Below are 19,859 nucleotides of genomic sequence, written 5' to 3'. Positions count from 1 at the left end.
AGTATGTGGAAAAATGAAATGGCCAACAACACACATGAAAAGGCATCAAAATGACAGCACTAAAAACATAGTTATCTATAATTACGCTGAATGTAAATGGACTAAATGCACCAATAAAGAGACAGAGAGTCTCGGACTGGATAAAGAAACACGATCCATCTATATGCTGCCTACAAGAGACACACCTTAGACTTAGAGACACAAACAAACTGAAACTCAAAGGATGGAAAAAAATATATCAAGCAAACAATAAGCAAAAAAGAAGAGGAGTAGCAATATTAATTTCTGACAAAATAGACTTTAGACTTAAATCCGCCACAAAGGATAAAGAAGGACACTACATAATGATAAAAGGGACAATTGATCAGGAAGACATAACCATATTAAATATTTACGCACCCAATGACAGGGCTGCAAGATACATAAATCAAACTTTAACAGAATCGAAAAGTGAGATAGACACCTCCACATTTATAGTAGGAGACTTCAACACACCACTTTTCGGAGAAGGACAGGACATCCAGTAAGAAGCTCAACAGAGACACGGAAGACCTACTTACAACAATCAACCAACTTGACCTCATTGACTTATACAGAACTCTCCACCCAACTGCTGCAAAATATACTTTTTTTTCTAGCGCACATGGAACATTCTCTAGAATAGACCACATATTAGGTCATGAAACAAATCTGTGCAGAATCCAAAACATCGAAATATTACAAAGCATCTTCTCAGACCACAAGGCAATGAAACTAGAAATCAGTAACAGAAAAACTAGGGAAAAGAAATCAAATACTTGGAAAATGAACAATACCCTCCTGAAAAAAGACTGGGTTATAGAAGACAGCAAGGAGGGAATAAGGAAATTCTTAGAAAGCAACGAGAATGAAAATACTTCCTATCAAAACTTCTGGGACACAGCAAAAGCAGTGCTCAGAGGCCAATTTATATCGATAAATGCACACATACAAAAAGAAGAAAGAGACAAAATCAGAGAACTGTCCCGACAACTTGAACAAATAGAAAGTGAGCAACAAAAGAACCCATCAGGCACCAGAAGAAAACAAATAATAAAAATTAGAGCTGAACTAAATGAATTAGAGAACAGAAAAACAATTGAAAAAATTAACAAAGCCAAAAGCTGGTTCTTTGAAAAAATTAACAAAATTGATAAACCATTGGCTAGACTGACTAAAGAAAAACAGGAAAGGAAACAAATAACCCGAATAAGAAACGAGAAGGACCACATCACAACAGAGCCAAATGAAATTAAAAGAATCATTTCAGATTACTACGAAAAATTGTACTCTAACAAATTTGAAAACCTAGAAGAAATGGATAAATTCTTGGAAAAATACTACCTACCTAAACTAACACATTCAGAAGTAGAACAACTAAATAGACCCATACCAAAAAAAGAGATTGTAACGGTAATCAAAAAACTTCCAACAAAATAAAGTCCTGGCCCAGACGGCTTCACTGCAGAGTTCTACCAAACCTTCAGAGAAGACTTAACACCACTACTACTGAAGGTATTTCAAAGCATAGAAAAAGACGGAATACTACCCAACTCATTTTATGAAGCTACCATCTCCCTGATACCAAAACCAGGAAAAGACATTACAAAAAAAGAAAATTTTAGACCTATATCCCTCATGAACATAGATGCAAAAATCCTCAACAAAATTCTAGCCAATAGAATCCAACAACACATCAAAAAAATAATTCACCCTGATCAAGTGGGATTTATACCAGGTATGCAAGGCTGGTTTAATATCAGAAAAACCATTAATGTAATCCATCATATAAATAAAACAAAAGATAAAAACCACATGATCTTATCAATAGATGCAGAAAAGGCATTTGACAAAGTTCAACACCCATTTATGATAAAAACTCTTACCAAAATAGGAATTGAAGGAAAATTCCTCAACATAATAAAGGGCATCTATGCAAAGCCAACAGCCAATATCACTCTAAATGGAGAGAACCTGAAAGCATTTCCCTTGAGAATGGGAACCAGACAAGGATGCCCTTTATCACCGCTCTTATTCAACATCATACTTGAAGTCCTAGCCAGGGCAATTAGGCTAGACAAAGAAATAAAGGGTATCCAGATTGGCAAGGAGGAAGTAAAGCTATCACTATTTGCAGATGACGTGATCGTATACATGGAAAACCCTAAGGAATCCTCCAGAAAACTACTGAAACTAATAGGAGAGTTTGGAAGAGTCTCAGGTTATAAAATAAACATACAAAAATCACTTGGATTCCTCTACATCAACAAAAAGAACACCGAAGAGGAAATAACCAAATCAATACCATTCACAGTAGCCCCCAAGAAGATAAAATACTTAGGAATAAATCTTACCAAGGATGTAAAAGACCTATACAAAGAAAACTATAAAGCTCTGCTACAAGAAATTCAAAAGGACATACTTAAGTAGAAAAACATACCCTGCTCATGGATAGAAAGACTTAACATAGTAAAAATGTCTATTCTACCAAAAGCCATCTATACATATAACGCACTTCCAATCCAAATACCAATGTCATATTTTAAGGGGATAGAGAAACAAATCACCAATTTCATATGGAAGGGAAAGAACCCCCGGATAAGCAAAGCATTACTGAAAAAGAAGAAGAAAGTGGGAGGCCTCACTCTACCTGATTTCAGAACCTATTATACAGCTACAGTAGTCAAAACAGCCTGGTACTGGTACAACAACAGGCACATAGACCAATGGAACAGAATTGAGAACCCAGATATAAATCCATCCATGTATGAGCAGCTGATATTTGACAAAGGCCCAGTGTCAGTCAATTGGGGAAATGATAGTCTTTTTAACAAATGGTGCTAGCATAACTGGATATCCATTTGCAAAAGAATGAAACAGGACCCATACCTCACACCATGCACAAAAACTAACTCCAAGTGGATCAAAGACCTAAACATAAAGACTAAAACGATAAAGATCATGGAAGAAAAAATAGGATCAACCCTAGGAGCCCTAATACAGGGCATAAACAGAATACAAAACATTACCAAAAATGATGAAGAGAAACCAGATAACTGGGAGCTCCTAAAAATCAAACACCTATGCTCTTCTAAAGACTTCACCAAAAGAGTAAAAAGACCACCTACAGATTGGGAAAGAATATTCAGCTATGACATCTCAGACCAGCGCCTGATCTCTAAAATCTACATGATTCTGTCAAAACTCAACCACAAAAAGACAAACAACCCAATCAAGAAGTGGGCAAAGGATATGAACACACATTTCACTAAAGAAGATATTCAGGCAGCCAACAGATACATGAGAAAATGCTCCCGATCATTAGCCATTAAAGAAATGCAAATTAAAACTACGATGAGATTCCATCTCACACCAACTAGACTGGCATTAATCCAAAAAACACAAAATAATAAATGTTGGAGAGGCTGCGGAGAGATTGGAACTCTCATACACTGCTGGTGGGACTGTAAAATGGTACAACCACTTTGGAAATCCATCTGGCGTTATCTTAAACAGTTAGAAATAGAACTACCATACAACCCAGAAATCCCACTCCTCGGAATATACCCTAGAGATACAAGAGCCTTCACACAAACAGATATATGCACACCCATGTTTATTGCAGCTCTGTTTACAATAGCAAAAAGTTGGAAGCAACCAAGATGTCCGTCAACGGATGAATGGGTAAATAAATTGTGGTATATTCACACAATGGAATACTACGCATCGATAAAGAACAGTGACGAATCTCTGAAACATTTCATAACATGGAGGAATCTGGAAGACATTATGCTGAGCAAAATGAGTCAGAGGCAAAAGGACAAATATTGTATAAGACCACTACTATAAGATCTTGAGAAATAGAAAAAACGGAGAACACATACTTTTGTGGTTACAAAGGGGGGAGGGAGGGAGGGAGAGGGTTTTTTATTGATCAATCAGTAGATAAGAACTGCTTTGGGTGAAGGGAAAGACAACACTCAATACAAGGAAGGTCAGCCTAATTGGACTGGACTGAAAGCAAAGAGGTTTCCGGGATAAAATGAAAGCTTCAAAGGTCAGCGGAGCAGGGGCTGGGGTCTGGGGAACATGGTTTGAGGGGACTTCTAAGTCAATGGGCAAAATAATTCTATTATGAAAACATTCTGCATCCCACTTTGAAATGTGGCATCTGGGGTCCTAAATGCCAACAAGCGGCCATCTAAGATACATCAATCGGTCTCAACCCACCTGGAGCAAAGGCAAAGGAAGAACACCAAGGTCACACGACAACTAAGAACCCAAGAGACAGAAAGGGCCACATGAACCAGAGACCTACATTATCCTGAGACCAGAAGAACTAGTTGGTGCCCGGCCACAATCGATGTCTGCCCTGTCAGGGAGCACAACAGACAACTCCTTAGGGAGCAGGAGACCAATGGGATACAGACCCCAAATTCTCATAAAAAGACCATACTTAATGGTATGACTGCGACTAGAGGAATCCCAGAGACAATGCTCCTCAGAACTTCTGATGGCACAGGACAGGAACCTTCCCCGAAGACAACTCATCAGACATGAAAAGGACTGGTCAGCGGCGGGGAGGGAGATGCTGATGAAGAGTGAGCTAATTAAATCAGGTGGACACTGGAGAGTGTGTTGGCAACTCTTGACTGGAGGGGGGATGGGAAGATAGAGAGAGAGGGAAGATGGCAAAATTGGCACGAAACGAGAGACTGAAAGGGCTGACTCAATAGGGGGAGAGCAAGTGGGAGAAGGGAGTAAGATGTATGTAAACTTACATGTGACAGACTGGAATGGTAAATGTTCACTTGAAGCTTAATAAAAATTAATTAAAAAAAAAAAAGAAAGGCATCATAAAAATGCTGTGGATACTGAGGGACAGGAAGGTAACTTCTAATGAGGATTAACAAAGGCTTCCTGGAGAAGGTGCCGTTTGTCTGGGCTTAGACTGATAAGCAGGTTTGGGATATTCAGAAATAAGAGACTAGGCAAAATAAATATGGCAAACAAAGACCCTCTTTTGGTTGTCTATTGCCACATGACAAAGCATTTTAAAACTTACTGGCTTAAAACAACAACCATTTTTATTATTTTTCAGGGTTGTGAGTGTTGACTGGGCTTAGCCAGCAGTGTTTTTGCTGGTTTCACTTGGGGTCTCTTATGCAGTTGCAGTCAATGGCAACTAAGGTTGAGGTTAACTAGAGGTTTGACGGGGATGCTGGAACAGATGGTTCTGTCTCCCTCTCCATGAAGTCTTAGGGCCTCTTCCCTGCCCATGGCCACTCAAGTGGTCTTTTCACATGGCCTCTCTAGCAGAGCAGCTGGGCTTCTAACATGGTGGCTCAGGGCTCCTAAAGCATATGCTCCAAGAGGGAAGAAACAGAAGCTGCTAGTCGTCTCAAAAGGCTAGGCCTGGCACTAGTCTAGGGTCACCTTTGCTACATTTCATTGGTTAACGTGAGTCACAGGCCAAGCATATTCAAGGGGAAGGGAAATAAACTCCACCTATATGGCCAGTGGAAACGCTGGTGGCGTAGTGGTCAAGATCTATGGCTGTTAACCAAAAGGTCAGCAGTTTGAATCCACCAGGCGCTCCTTGGAAACCCTATGGGGGCAGTTCTACTCTGTCCTATAGGGTCGCTATGAGTTTGAAATGACTCAACGGCAATGAGTTTTTTGGGTTATATGGCCAGCAAAGCCAAAAATATTTATTATCTGGCCCTTTACAGAAAAAATGTGCTGACCCCAGGTCTAGAAGATGATTTTGGGAAAGATAAACTGGGGTGAGGTTATGTAGTTGTTCTCAGCAAGCATGTGCTCCAGAAGTATTTGTAGCATTTATAAAACGTACACATGCATGAGCCTCATCCCTAAGCTGGGGTGAGGCTTAGGGCATCTGTATTTTTAACAAGCTCCCCAAGGAACTCTGATGCATGCCTCCTGTTTGGGGATCTTGAATGCCAGGCTAAAGGGATTATGAGTAGTCTCAAAGAAGAAACGAGTCTACAGTGCTGATAGCGTACATGAGCCACAATCTCATCTACTCTGATACCAGAAGAACTAGATGGTGCCCAGTTACCACTACCAACCATTCTGATCAGAGCCACAATAGATGGACCCTGATAGAATGGGAGAAAAATGCAGAAGAGAACTCAAATTCTTCAAAAGTCCAGATTTGCTGGACCAGTTGAGACTAGAGGACTCCCTGAGACTGTCTCCCTGACACACTCCTTAAACCTGGAACCAAAGCTATCCCATGAAGTCACCTTTTAGTGAAATAACAGATTGGCACACAAAATAAAGGATATTATCCATGAATACAGTGCTCCATTAAAAAAACATCTACATGAGATCAAAAGGTCAACAATTACTCTGAAACAAAGATGAGAAGGTAAGGGGGCAGGGAAACTAGAGTACTGGAAACAGAACAACCAGAACACAAAGAGAATGTGAAAAGTGTAACTAATGTCACTGAACAATTTGTATAGAAATTGTCAAATGGGAGCCTAATTCACTGTGTAAACTTTCACCAAAAACACAATAAAATATTATTTAAAAAAAAGATTACAGCCTAGAAAGTCCTATAGGGCAGTTCTGCTCTGTCACATGGGGTCACTGTGAGTCAGAATCAACTTGACAGCACCTAACAACAGTGGTTGCACAACTCTGTGAATAAACTAAAACCCACAGAATTGTACACTCTAAAAGGGTGAATTGTATGGTATGTGAATTTTATCTCAAAGCTGTAAAAGAAAAAAAGGAGATTATGAATGAGGATAGATTTGATCAAAACAGTAAACATGAGAGAGACTGGAGGCAGGAGGCCAGTTAGGTAGAAGGGGAGAAAAGAGGAAGTGGAGGCCGGAATTGGGAGAAGAGAAGAGGAGATCAACTGGAGAGCCAGAGAGATCGGACTGGTGAAATAAGGAAAACAAGAAGTCAAAGATGGCTGAAGTTTGGGGGCCCTGTGATAGTTGCCGTTGTACTGTATTATGTTGTGCGCGTCGTGTTTTTTTTTTAAACTCTGAATGTGCCATGTTTGAGTGACTTTCTCAGTGATGTTGTTTATGCTTACATACAGGTGGAAAGGAAGCGCCACATTGGAAATGATATCGTCACGATTGTGTTCCAGGAAGGAGAGGAATCATCTCCTGCCTTTAAGCCTTCCATGATTCGCTCTCATTTTACACGTATCCTGTGCCTTTCTAAACGCTTCAGTTTAGCAAGCTATTGGTGGGCCTATTGGACTTAAAAGGCCCCCCAAACCAAATGTTACAATGGACTTGCTTTGCATTACTAAGTTCTTAGGCCTGCTGTTTTGGAATTTGGAAGAGAGACCCTCTTCCTTTCTCTATCCATTGTCGTAGCAGATGCATTAATTCTCAGAGACTTCTTCCTGACTTTCCTAAGGTAGCCTGTGAAATGAGGGCAACTCCCTACCACCCATCGATAATAAATTAATTAGAAGAATTATAGGCAGTGAATCCTCAGAGAAATTTGCTTTAGGTATAAAAATTTATAAGTTAAGATAAAAAGCCAAAATAATTTCTCTTTGTTGACTCTAAGACCTGGTAATAGCTGCTGTATTACTATCTCTTGAAATCTTAACAAATATTTTTATTTGCTTTCACTCTGCATCTCCTAATCCTTATCTAGCTCATATTGCTGAAAAAGTCCAGTGATGAGGCTGAAGTTCACTGTAATTTCTGAGCTCAGCTCAGCCAGACAGGTGTGGGACGTGAGCATAGCCAGCAACAGATACCCAGTCATGGGCCCTTTGCTCTAGGTCACAGGCCATTACAGTTAAATCTAAAGGAGGTAGCACTACAAGTTGTACATAATAGGTAAAAGACAAGTAATGGGCATTTCCCGAATAAATTCGGGTCTAGTCCCTCATATTCCCTGGAAACTCCAGTAAAAATATTTAGAGGCAGGACCATTGTAACTCATTGCATCTGGAAGTAGATTGCTCTATATACTTTTATTTTACTTCTTTATTATAACCTGACAATGTAACATCTAAGTTTTTAAAAGTTTGAAATTGCCAAATTCCCTCCATGAGTGTAGGGAAGAAAATGGCCATGTACATACAACTTAATTATGACTTTTCTTGTTCTCATCCCTGCTTACTAAGTGATACCTTGCTCTGTTCACTGGGGTTTAGAACTAATATCCCCCACTTCCTGCAGCGGTTCTTCTTGTAGAACAGAAAACTTCTCCAGATGCATGCAGGCAGGGGAAGGGGGTGACTTTTTAAGTGATAGAGGTAATCAGTATTTTTACTATTTCCCTTAGTTATTAATTTTAGATTTGGGGCTTAGCACGTTTGTTTCTGGAAACGAACAAGCAGTTAGTTAATACAGTCTCATTCCACTAAGTCTGGAGTTGAAAGGATATGCACTTTCCAGGATCGATGGCTTTTTAGCTCTAGCTGAGGAAAGCTAGGGATGGAAGATAGTAGAAGGAGGAGAGGAGTGGGAGAAAGAAAGAAGAGCTGATTGGGACTATATTAGACTTAGCCTGCCCTGACACAAGCAAAATAGGTTCTGTTTGGAGGCTGCCACCAGCTACATAAGTTTGTTTTGTTTTTTTCACTTGCCAAGGCTGGAAGGAGAAAGGGGGAGGGTGTACAGTAGAAACATTTAAATTGCTTGAATGTGTGAGATGAAATATGTGACTAATTTCATATTGGAATCTTGTTTGTGTTTTCAGGCATGGGAACTGTGCTTTCTGCTTTTGTTGCTTAGTTATTTAGCAGCTTTATTTATATTGCTCTTCTGACAGATTTGCACATTTAGCCCTTTCCACAAAGAATGAACACCCAAAGGTTGAACCTAGTCCCGGTGGTCTTGCATGTATTTTCCTGGGCTGTCATTTAAAGAAGTCAAGGTTCCATCCCAACATTAGAGTGATAGGCACCTTAACCACATAAAATGCTAGTCTAAACTAATTCTGCACAAGGGATTTTCAAAGCACAAGTTGTTGACTGTGAGTGTTAGGATTGTTGATTAATTTCTTTAACCAACGTCACAGATATTTTTGCCTTAGTGAGATATGATCAACAAAGTGACAATTACAGGTAGGTAATGAATGACTTTATCACAATTTTTTGTTCTAATTCTCATGTTTACTCATAATTTGGCATTGATTTTCCGAGACTCTTGATATCTAAATTTCTCGATTGATTTGATATACATGTCCACACCTTACAGAGTTTCCTTAAAGGCTACCATCTCTTTGGGGAAAATGTGTAGTCTATAGAGTCTTACTCTTTGAAATATTATTGTACTTTATGATGGGAACAAATTTGATATTTTTGATCTCGACCAGAGTATCCCTTTTCCTAGGCCGCATCCTTGCCCATTTACCCCTCTCTTAATCAAAAATTAATCTATTAAAAGCCATGTTGTAGAGAACATAAGCTTTGAGCCCAAAAGATTTGGGTTGGAATCCCAGTTCTGTCACTTAATAACTTCGAGGCTTTGAAAAAAGTGTTTTATCTTCTCTGAGCCTCAGACCTTCTCTGTGGAATGAAGATAAGGCCACTGCCTTGGCAAGTTTGGTAAGAATCAGAGTTGGTGCTGTGTCTGAAAGTACCAAGTGTGCTGCCTTGGTGTGCCTGACCTTGTCCAGGACTTGGTGGGTTGCACCACTAAGGGGGCCGCAAGACTTGGCCTCTGCCGTAAAAGCACATTGACTGAGTTAGAAAGGAGAGCTGGGTGGTGGCAGGGGCTCTGGCAACCCAGACAAGTCACTCCTGCCATAGAATGAATATTCCTAATGTGTCGCATAAGTGACTGGACAAATTTAGGGTCAAAATATTGGTGATCTTTGAAGAAAAACCAAAAATTCTGAAATGTTCTCTATGCAGGTTGAAAATATTTTCAGAAGAAAGTGTACCACTCTTTGGCCCACCGCTGCCATCTCCACCAGTGTTTACAGACCACCAGGAATTCAGGGACTTTTTGCTAGTGAAATGTAAGTTTCTATTTTGGAATATTTTTTCAGCTTGCTCTATATCAGAATATTTTATATGATGCCATATAAAATAATACTTCTGTTTAAGCATTCCATGTGCTGTTAATTCTTTACATGAAATGTATTTAGCTTCCTAGTTACATTTCTTAGTAGTGTTGTGTGGGTTTTCCCCTGTGTCCTTATCTATACCTATCATCCACCCACTGCCTCGAAGTTTACCCACACTGACACATGGGGACTCTTTCTTTCTGCCCTGGGTTCTAATGTGGTCATTTCTGAATCTCTGCTTATAAATGTATCTACTGTCTTTGTCACAGAGTAGGATGTAGATGCGAGAAAGACTGGTTATAGATACATACTTAAGGATAGAGAGAGTTGTTAAGGGAGTATGTGTATGTGTGAGAGAGAAAGAGAGAGAATAAGAACGTGATATGTATTGAACCCAACCTTCCTAGACTTCACTAGCTGGTGAATATAAATTTTAGTTTCACTGATAATACCCAAATACCTGACTCTGAGCCCTTATCTTCTGAACCACAGAGCTCTGCCCCTCCTCTCCCCAAAGCATCCCTTCATTATTGTATCTGGAAGCCCACATCGTGGGATGGTCTCATTAGTTCATCCACTACAGTCTGTTCATTGCTTACAAGCTCCTGGGGCCCTGGCAGTGCCACCACAGTCTGTGCTCTCTGTGAAGTTGCTGCTTTCCTCCCCTTGTTCCAGGCACACTGGGCATTGCAGCTGATTGCTGGCTGCACCCCCACAAGCTTTGCCTAATGCTGTCACTGTTGCTCTGCAGTTTGGGGGAAATGCTCCTCTCTTCTCCCCTGAGTCCATTTTGGTCCCTGGCCGGAAGGTAGCACTGATTTGTCTAAAGCCTCACAGAGTCCTTTTTGAACAACTACTCCAGCCTCCAGTCTTAGTCCTACTTTCATGAGGGCCAAGACCAATCCCTTAGGCTAGGGAAAGGGATAGATGCCAGGTTGTTCCTCCTTTGTGTTCTGATTTCTTCAGTCTTTCCTTCATATACCTGAACATGAATCCTCCCTCAGCAACAACAGATAAGTTCCTCAGTACATCTATCCATGCAATTGACACTTAAACGGATGTGTCACTTAATTTCAGCTACCAAAAGTATCCCAGTCCCAGCCAAGCAACTTGATTACCTCTCTTCCTTCTGTAAAATCCATCCAATCTCTTGCAAAGATCTCCACATGCTTCCAAAACTTTCCTCTTGGACAATTAGGAAATGAAGTATGCTTCTGCTGGGGTTTATTCTGGTTTAACCTACACCAGAGTCTATGGTATTGTCTCATTTTGACACACTGAAAGTAGCAAACACTGCTATTTCTTGCAAAAGGTCATGATCTTGCCTCTTCCCTTCTAATAGCTATACTTCTTATTTCAAATGTTAGGTATCATGAACTCAAATCCTTAGAGAGACCAGATGGAGGATATAAGTGGATGAAGTAAGGAGTACGAGGAGCTGTAATAAACTGGAGGGTATATGCTCTGCTCCAGCCAAATGATGCCATTCAGGAATATGAGCCCAGCGTTGCCAGATAATCTGATTTTTTAAAACCAGAAAGAAATGTGAAATTTTGTGTGAAATCGCCTAATTCTTAAAACTGTGGTATCCATGTGTTATTAGTCCAAAGGATCGGGAGCAAGAAACAGAACTGAAACAAAGACTCAGCAACAAAGAGTAGGTTTTAGCAACTAGAAGCTGAAAAGTTCTTGGAAACACGGGGCTCAGGATGTAAGCATTTTTTGTAGAGTGCAGCAGCAGCAGGGAAAAAACCACTAAGGGCGTGTAGTCATTTAACCACTGCTTAAGGGATCACTATGCAATACTCCACTTGTGAGTGAAATCTGCCAACTTAAATGGAGTCAGTCAACAGAGTGACTTTTTTCAGCATCTTTAATGGCTTGGGGGCAAATAAAATGAAAAGTTCAGCTGATTGAAAGGTAGGTATAGCAGGAAAACATAGGGCTAAAGAACTGCAGGCTATGGAGAGAGTATACAGAAGTGATGGAGCATGGGATCAGGAGAAGGGAGACCAGGAGGGGCTGATAGCTTGAGAGAAAATACAGAGGCTAAATGAATTCCAGCGTAGATTTAGCAGGAGGGAAGAAGTTGGGGAGGTAGAAAACTATGAGTTAATGGCCAGGAAATAGTGTTTCAACCAAGATCTTGACTTTTTCCCCTGATTGAGTCAAAACAAGTCATTTAAATTGGATTTTTCTGGGGAAAAATCCTCAAACAAAAAATTCTCAGTCACAAAATTAGGGAACAAAATAGATTGACACAGTGGCTGCAACAATGGGCTCAAGCGTAACAACGATTGTGAGGATGGCGCAGGACCAGGCATTGTTTCCTTCTGTTGTACATAGGGTTGCTATGAGTTGGAACCAACTCAGCAGCACCTAACAACAACATAGTTTAAATTCCATAAGAGATATCTTGCCACAAATAAGCTCAGCTTTACCCCAGCACTCAGATCCTATCTAGGTAATGCTTGTCCCTAAGAAGTTTTGTTTTCAGTCTATGAACACAGTCCTTCCTTTGACCTTTGTATGAGAAAAATGGTAGTTAATATTTACTCAGTGCCATGTGCCAAATAGTGTGCTAAATCTTTGTATATATTATCTCATTTAAATTCTTACAGCAACCCTATAAGGAAACACAGTTATATCTATTTTACAAGGTAGAAAATTGAGACCCATGGAAGCTAAATAATTTGCCTAAGAGAACACAGCTAGCAACAGAACTGGGTTCAAACCCGTAACTGTCTTGACTGCAAACTCCTAACCTCTACTGCGCACTCCCTGTTCTCTGCTCTAACTTGTAACTGGACATTCCACTACCGGTTCATAGTGTGTTGGTAGTCCACTAAAACCCCAGCTCTTTTCCAGAAGAATTGCCATAACCCTCCAGTACTCTGCTTAGGCAGTTACTTTTTCTTATAAAATGCAGCAAATATATATTCAATCCCTGTTGAATGGCATCCTGGTAGCTTGGCCCCATGTGTTGGATAGATTGATGGATGAATAGATGAATGAATAAATGGACATATAGACAGGTGGGTGGCCATAATGAGTGAGGGGTAGGTTGATGGTTGAATGTATAGCTAAAGAGGACTTCAGGTAATCAGATATTCTCTTTGCTCAGGAAGATTGCAGTCCAATAGGAAAGGTAAAATAAACATACCTATGGACGATATGAATCTGTATAGAGAAATTTAGACAGTTTTTAAGCATTCTTCCATGAAGGAAGGATAATACCAATATTAATACCTGTGTTGGAAAGTGGGTGGCATTCACTGTGAAAGTGTCCTTGAGAAAATCATTCCTCAATAGCATGCTAATGTTATGATTTTCTTTAGTAATTAATGGTGAAAAAGCCACTTTGGAAACACCAACATTTGCCCAGAAACGTCGACGTACTCTGGATATGTTGATTCGCTCTTTGTACCAGGATCTGATGCCAGATTTGCATAAGGTAAGCCTGGGTCTGTGGACCTCCTTCCTTCTCATGGGGTCTGAGTTGAGAACACAAGTCTAGCAATGAGGTCCTAGTTAGAAAAGCAAAGGAGGCACCTTTATCCTTGCTGTCAAGACTATATTGTGGCGGCAGTGGGCTGGTGTTCTCTTGTTACCACAAGAAAGAAGGGTGCTGAGTGTCCAAATAAAGGAACGTGCATGTCATAAAGCCAGAGCCTGTGGTAGTTTAGGTGCAGGCGGGGGGGCATTATTGTAACTCAGCAGTCCCTGGAACATGGAAAAGTGTTGTTTTGGGTGGCTGTTCTCGGTGATACTGTTCAACATTGCCAGGGTTGATGGATAGGCAAGAATGGGGATGGTGGGACAAAAAGATCAGAATTAATGGCCTGACTGAGACTGGAGAAACCCCCAAAGCTATGGCCCCCTGGACACTGTGTTAACCCAGTACTAAAACCATTCCCGAAGACAACTCTTCAGGCAAAGATTAGCCTAGACTATAAAACATAGAATAATACACGTGAAGAGCGTGCTTCTTAGTTAAAGAAGATACAGGAGCCCAAATGGGTGGCTTCTACCCAGAGGCAGGATGAGAAGGCAGGAAGGTACAGGAACGGGTTGAATGGACACGGGAAACCTGGGGTGGAAAAGGGGAGTGTGTGGTCACATTGTAGGGATTGCAGCTAGTGTCACTTGACGATATGTGTATAAAAATTTTGTATGAGAGTTTAACTTGAGCTGTAAACTTTCACCTGAAGTACAATTTAAAAAAAAAACCCAAACAAAAAAATGGGGATGGTGGACAGAAACTGGATGCTTTTGTAAGTTTTCTGGAGATTCAGTGCCATATTCAGGACTGAAATACTTACATTTACTGAAAACCTGCTTTGTGCCATATACTTCCTAGGCCTCATTATATTCACACTGATCAGACACAGCACCTTCCTTGAGGAACTCATTGCCTCGAGGGGCACATGTACTTTTTCAAGGCTTCCAGACTCAATGTGAAATCACCAGATGTCAGAAACTCATTACTTCAGAGTAAAAATCATCATTGTTTAAAAACATTTTCCCTATTTAAAGAAGCACAGGACAAGTGAGGAGACTCCCGTAGAATCCATATACTCATAAACTTCAGTAAAAATAATTGCTAATGATGTGTGTAAATAAATGTAACATCAGGTTTCAGGTACTTCCCCAGGGGAGATGGAGAATATCAAAATGCTCTAGTGTAGTTATTTCCCTTCAGCACAGTCACCACCATCATTTTACAGGCACCCTTTAACTTCTGGCTGGTCAGGATGCGCACACTACTTGTAAAAATTGGGCCAGACTAATCCCAGGACCCCAAAAAACAAGCCATAATCTATAATCTGTCTATTCCATTGTTTCCTAAGGTCAGGGAAGGGTGCAGAGAGGGTACCATGATGAGTACATGAGATCCTCCAGGTCCTGGCTGAAGCATCACTGCCATAGGCAAGCCTTCTCTGACTCCCCCTGCCCCCAGCTGAAACCCAATCACCCTGTTAAATACTCTCATAGCGACTATGTGGGCAGCTCCTGTCTGGAGGCGAGATGAGAAGGCAGAGGGGAACAGAAGCTAGCTGAATGAACACGGAGAATACAGGGTAGAGAGGAGGAGTGTGCTGTCTCGTTAGGGGGAGAGCAACTAGGAGTACATAGCAAGGTGTATGTAAGTTTTTGTATGAGACTTGATTTGTAAACTTTCACTTAAAGCACTATAAAAAAAAATACTCTCATAGCCCCACATACTTCTCTTTCATAGAAATTATCACATGGGATAATCATGCAGTTAGTTACTTAATCTGTCTCTCCCATTAGACTCTGTGCTCCACAAGAACAGAGACTATCATATTCCCAATGCCTGACAGAGTTGTAGGTGCTCAGTAAACACTTGCTGATTGAATAAGTGTATCCAGTTCTATGACTATGGTTTGGAAGAGATTTGTTTAATGTGTGCCAAGCACTGTGCTTACATGCATTGCCTCGTTTGATCCTCACGACACACCTAGGAGATAATTATTAACCCCATGAAGAAACTGAAACTCAGAAATTAACTAACTTGCCCACCCAAAGGGCCACAGAGCTGCACAGCTCCAGGGGGCACCATTTGCATAGAATTCAGGATGTTGTGTTCCAGAGGCAGCACTCTATGCGAATGGCATCCGCAGAGCTGTGCTACATGGTGGCCCAGATCACACTCTTAATAAGTTAGTAAGAAATGGAGCCGCCCATTTGCCTGATTTCAAAGCCCATGCTCTCTGCCATTACTCAGTGCTGGCTCTCTGCTTGTTGACTTGTGTTTTTAATCCCTAGCATCTAGTACAGACCCTGGCACATAGTAGGTGCTTCATGAATGTTTATTGGATGAACAAGTATGGAATGTAGAAATAGGACCATTTGGACAAATAGGTTTGAACAGTGTGAAAAAACCAAAAGGCTGAGATTTGACAGCCATGTGTGGAATTCATAACTTGTTTTTCTTTTTTTAGAACATGCTTAACAGACGATCTTTTAGTGATGTCTTACCAGAATCTCCCAAGTCGGCACGGAAGAAAGAGGAGGCCCGCCAGGCAGAGTTTGTTAGAATAGGACAGGTAGGTTTTATTCTGAGGCCTGTTTGCTAGACTTGTAGTTGCGAGTCCCATCCAAACTTGATGGCCCCCCTGCAAAGGCTTTTATGTTTGCATGCTCTTGTGGGGCTCTGTAATTTCCTTAGGATTGTTGTGGGAAACATGAATGAGATTTTGACACCCAGGTAGGTGTAGTCCTCTGCAGGTGTCAGTGAGAGTAAAGCAGTCTGGAGAAGGGGGAACGTTACTGACTCGAAGCAAAGAGGCCACAGTGCCTGGCTCTGGGCTCCCTGTTGTCAAGAGAGCATGTACCACTTGCTTGCTTCCTGGGAATTTTCTAAGGCATGGGATGCCAATTTGGGAAAAGCCCCTTGAGCTCCTCCCTGGCAGGGGTAAACAGAGTGGCTGTGTCACTCAGAGAACACCTGAATTTCCGCCCTGTTACTGTGAAGCAATCATCCCAATCATCACCTTATTCCAGACTTATGGAGTAAACCGCTCTCCCTTTGCCTCACTGCCACGTGACACTGGTATTTCTCAGTTCCAGGGGGCAACACAGCTTTGACCCCACGTCACAGCAGGGAGGAACACTGCCAGGGGCAGAGAAGGTCTGACCAGAAAGTAGGGAGCTGAGCAAGGCGGGTGGATGAAGAAAGCTTAGAGACAAAGATAACTTTCTCCCAAAACAGCTGCCACTATTACAAAGACTTTTAAACACTGGTGCTTGTTTAAGATACCCACCCTACTTCTAGAGATTCTGATCCATCAGGATTGAGGAGGGACCTAGAAATCATCTGTTTTTAATGAAAATCACCGTACTGCTATACTGATCTATTGAAATGATAGAATGGCTCTGGGTTAATGCGGGCTAGAGCACTGTAATCAGGCTTTACCACATCCAGCTGACTAATCCCTTCTCTTCAGTGATAAAGCAGTGTGAGAACCTGAAAACTTTGGCCTGAAATTACTCTTGCTTATTAAATCTATTTGAAATCATGGTTGTTTGTCCTGTTGTTCTTTTGCTGCCCAATAACAAACTTTAAAAGAGGCCTCTGTTCTTTAAGGCGCTAAAACTGAAATCCATTGTGAGAGGGGGCGCTCCATCAAGCTTGGCGGCTTCCGGGGTCTGTAAAAAAGAGGTGAGTTGATGATCCTTTCAAGTTGAGCTGTGAATGTCTTTTAGCATCAATGAAGTTATTCATATTCTTGGAAAGAGGCTTGTGGGGCAGGAGGAAGTAGCGCTTGTCTATTGTGGAGTCCTCGGGGGGAGCCCCAGATAAAGTTGGGTAGACATTTAGTGGGAACCCCTCTTCTGTCTCTACTATGCATGTGCCTTCACGTGCTTAAATGGAGCAGAGCTACCGGGCCAGGCCGGGTCACGCAGGCTGGGTTCAGCAGTGATTCTCAAGCTTCAGTGTGCACACAGACCACCTGGACATCTTGATCAAATGCATATTCTGATTCAGGAGGTTTGGGGCAAGGTCAGGGCTCTACGTTTCTAACAAGCTCATGTGTGATGCCTGTGCTGCTGACCCCAGATCACACTTTGAACAGCAAGGTCCAACAGCAGTGTTTCTCGAACTCCAGTGTGTATTAGAATCTCCCCCAGAGTTTCTGGTTCAGTGGGTCTGGAGGGAAGTCTGAGAATATGATGCTGCTGGTCAGAGGACCACGGTGGAGAAACCACTGCTTGATCTATAGCTCACTGAGCCAGCCAGAAAATTCTGCAGCCTATCTATCTACTTCTTCTCGTTTCCACTTTCTATGAAGAACTAGGTGATAATGAAGAAAAGAAAGGGAAAAAAAAAAGAAGCAAGTTGGAGTACAAACTTCCTATACTCATGATTTTGTATTGTGAAGTATCACCCTATACACTTAATAACTCCGTAATGATGTCTGTGTTCAGAATATGTATAAATTATTTAAATGAAACATTCACAGGCAGCACGTTACTAGAGAAGTGTCCATTATAAAAAGCAAAAGAATTATGTCTACAATTACCTTCATAATAAAAGTGTGAAGGATTTGTATTTGAACTGCAGAACCTGTATGCTTTAAAGTCTGGTTTCAGGAAAATGATGAGCTAAAAATACAAATGATGCTAAAAACCACAGCCAAATTAAGGCTGATGGTAAGGCATCCTTCCCAAAGGTTGCAGAAATTCCTACTATCTACCTGTCGTGAGTATAGTAGGAATTTGCAGTGTTGCCAGGTACTTTCTAAGTATCAAATTCCAGTGAGATTTAATAACATTCTTAATAAAATGTTCTTAGGGGTCTACTTAGGATTCTACGCTTAGGCAGGAAGACCTTGAGACCCCCTCCTTCCCTGCAGAATCTCCACTGAGACCCTCGGGGCAGAAGTCGGTTCGCTACACACTGGCAAATGCCGTCAGTCATCAGACCAAAGCCTTTGTGGCCAGATCGGCGTTTATATCACTGACACTTCTTGCACTGATACGTATTCAGTGGTTCCACAGGCATCACGGAGCCACCAGCACCTTTGAGAACCCATTAAAGCAATGGGACCCCACACACACACACCAGGGAAATATACAATGGTACATATGCACAGCATTCTGTATTCAGTTCTAGAAGTTTCACAGACATCCGTAAACCATACATCCTCTAAAGGCCCCTTGGATCTGCTGGGTTAAGAACCCCTTTTCTGCCTAATTTTCTAAAATCATGTCCTTTGATCAGAGAATATTTTGTTATTAAGAGTTGGTTGTTCTGTCTTCACATTACCTAATGCTCTGATGTCTATGTCTGTCTGATTGGCATTTATATTGACTTTACTTTTTCGTGTCTTCTTGTTATAAGTCACAAACTCAAGATTGCCAGAAATAATCTTGGGAAAATGCCACTTGAATTAATGACCTGCACTCGTGTAGCTTTTTCAGTTTATAAAATGTTTTCACATTTTTCAGGTGATCTTTTCAGAACAGTACAAGCTGGCATGCTAGCAATTAGAGTATTTTGGGAGGCTTGTGGGTTTCTTAAAGGGAGATCATGATTTTTCTAAGATAGCAATGATGCACACAGTACTTACCTCAGCCCTCATGACACCCTTTAAGGTAGTCCTCAGAGTCCGCACATCTACTCAGGGTATGCAAGCATGTGTGCCCCCAGTGCATACAAACATACACTTGCACACACATGCACACACGTGTATAGCCCCAGGTGGGACACCAGGCCCTTGTGTCTAATTGAGAGCAAAAGTGAAGATGTAAGACTTTGCCTTATCCCTGAGAATCTCTAGGAACTTCCTTTGTCCTTTGAGGCTGAGCCAGGTGGCTTGGAGGGAAGTGAATGATTCTGTTGAAAATGTTCACAATTCCAGTGTGACTAAAAACCCACTAAACAATGACCCACCAGCTCCAGGCATTCACACACAGCTCTGAAGCAGTTGTGAGGGCGAGTTAACAGCTTTATATCTGAAATGAAAGTGAAATTAAGACTCAAGGAAAAAAGCTCACATGCTGTGAATATGTCACACGGGGGGATGTGAGTAGTTTATTGGTAGCACTTGACATTTTCCTATAAGCAGATGTTATTTTTGTTCTTTTAGGATTTTCTAGCCTTAAATGAGCCAATAAGCATTTTCATATTAAGACAATATCAATCTCGTGCATTGTGTATGGTTTAATAATTTTGCTGAATCAGCAACACAGGAATCTGACTTTTTTAATACAGTTACGTGGGACTTCCTTTTATGATGCACTAATATGAATTCTCCAAAAAATAGGCAACAATTGGTCCACCT

General features: G+C 41.2%; 1 protein-coding gene across 1 annotated transcript in view; it reads left to right on the top strand.

The window, feature by feature from the left end:
• Window positions 1-19,859, top strand: part of GARNL3 (GTPase activating Rap/RanGAP domain like 3) — a 149,304-nt gene that overhangs the window by 83,964 nt on the left and 45,481 nt on the right. The window contains exons 11-16 of the mRNA XM_003407721.4: window positions 7,103-7,211; window positions 9,055-9,100; window positions 9,893-9,999; window positions 13,386-13,501; window positions 16,014-16,118; window positions 17,159-17,233. Coding sequence (XP_003407769.2) covers window positions 7,103-7,211; window positions 9,055-9,100; window positions 9,893-9,999; window positions 13,386-13,501; window positions 16,014-16,118; window positions 17,159-17,233 — 558 coding nt within the window. The remainder of the gene's footprint in view (window positions 1-7,102; window positions 7,212-9,054; window positions 9,101-9,892; window positions 10,000-13,385; window positions 13,502-16,013; window positions 16,119-17,158; window positions 17,234-19,859) is intronic.

This window comes from Loxodonta africana, chromosome 9, assembly GCF_030014295.1.
Source record: "Loxodonta africana isolate mLoxAfr1 chromosome 9, mLoxAfr1.hap2, whole genome shotgun sequence".
Classification (NCBI taxonomy): domain Eukaryota; kingdom Metazoa; phylum Chordata; class Mammalia; order Proboscidea; family Elephantidae; genus Loxodonta; species Loxodonta africana.
Note: the sequence above shows the minus strand (reverse complement) of the source record. Positions and strands in the feature narration are given on the sequence as shown.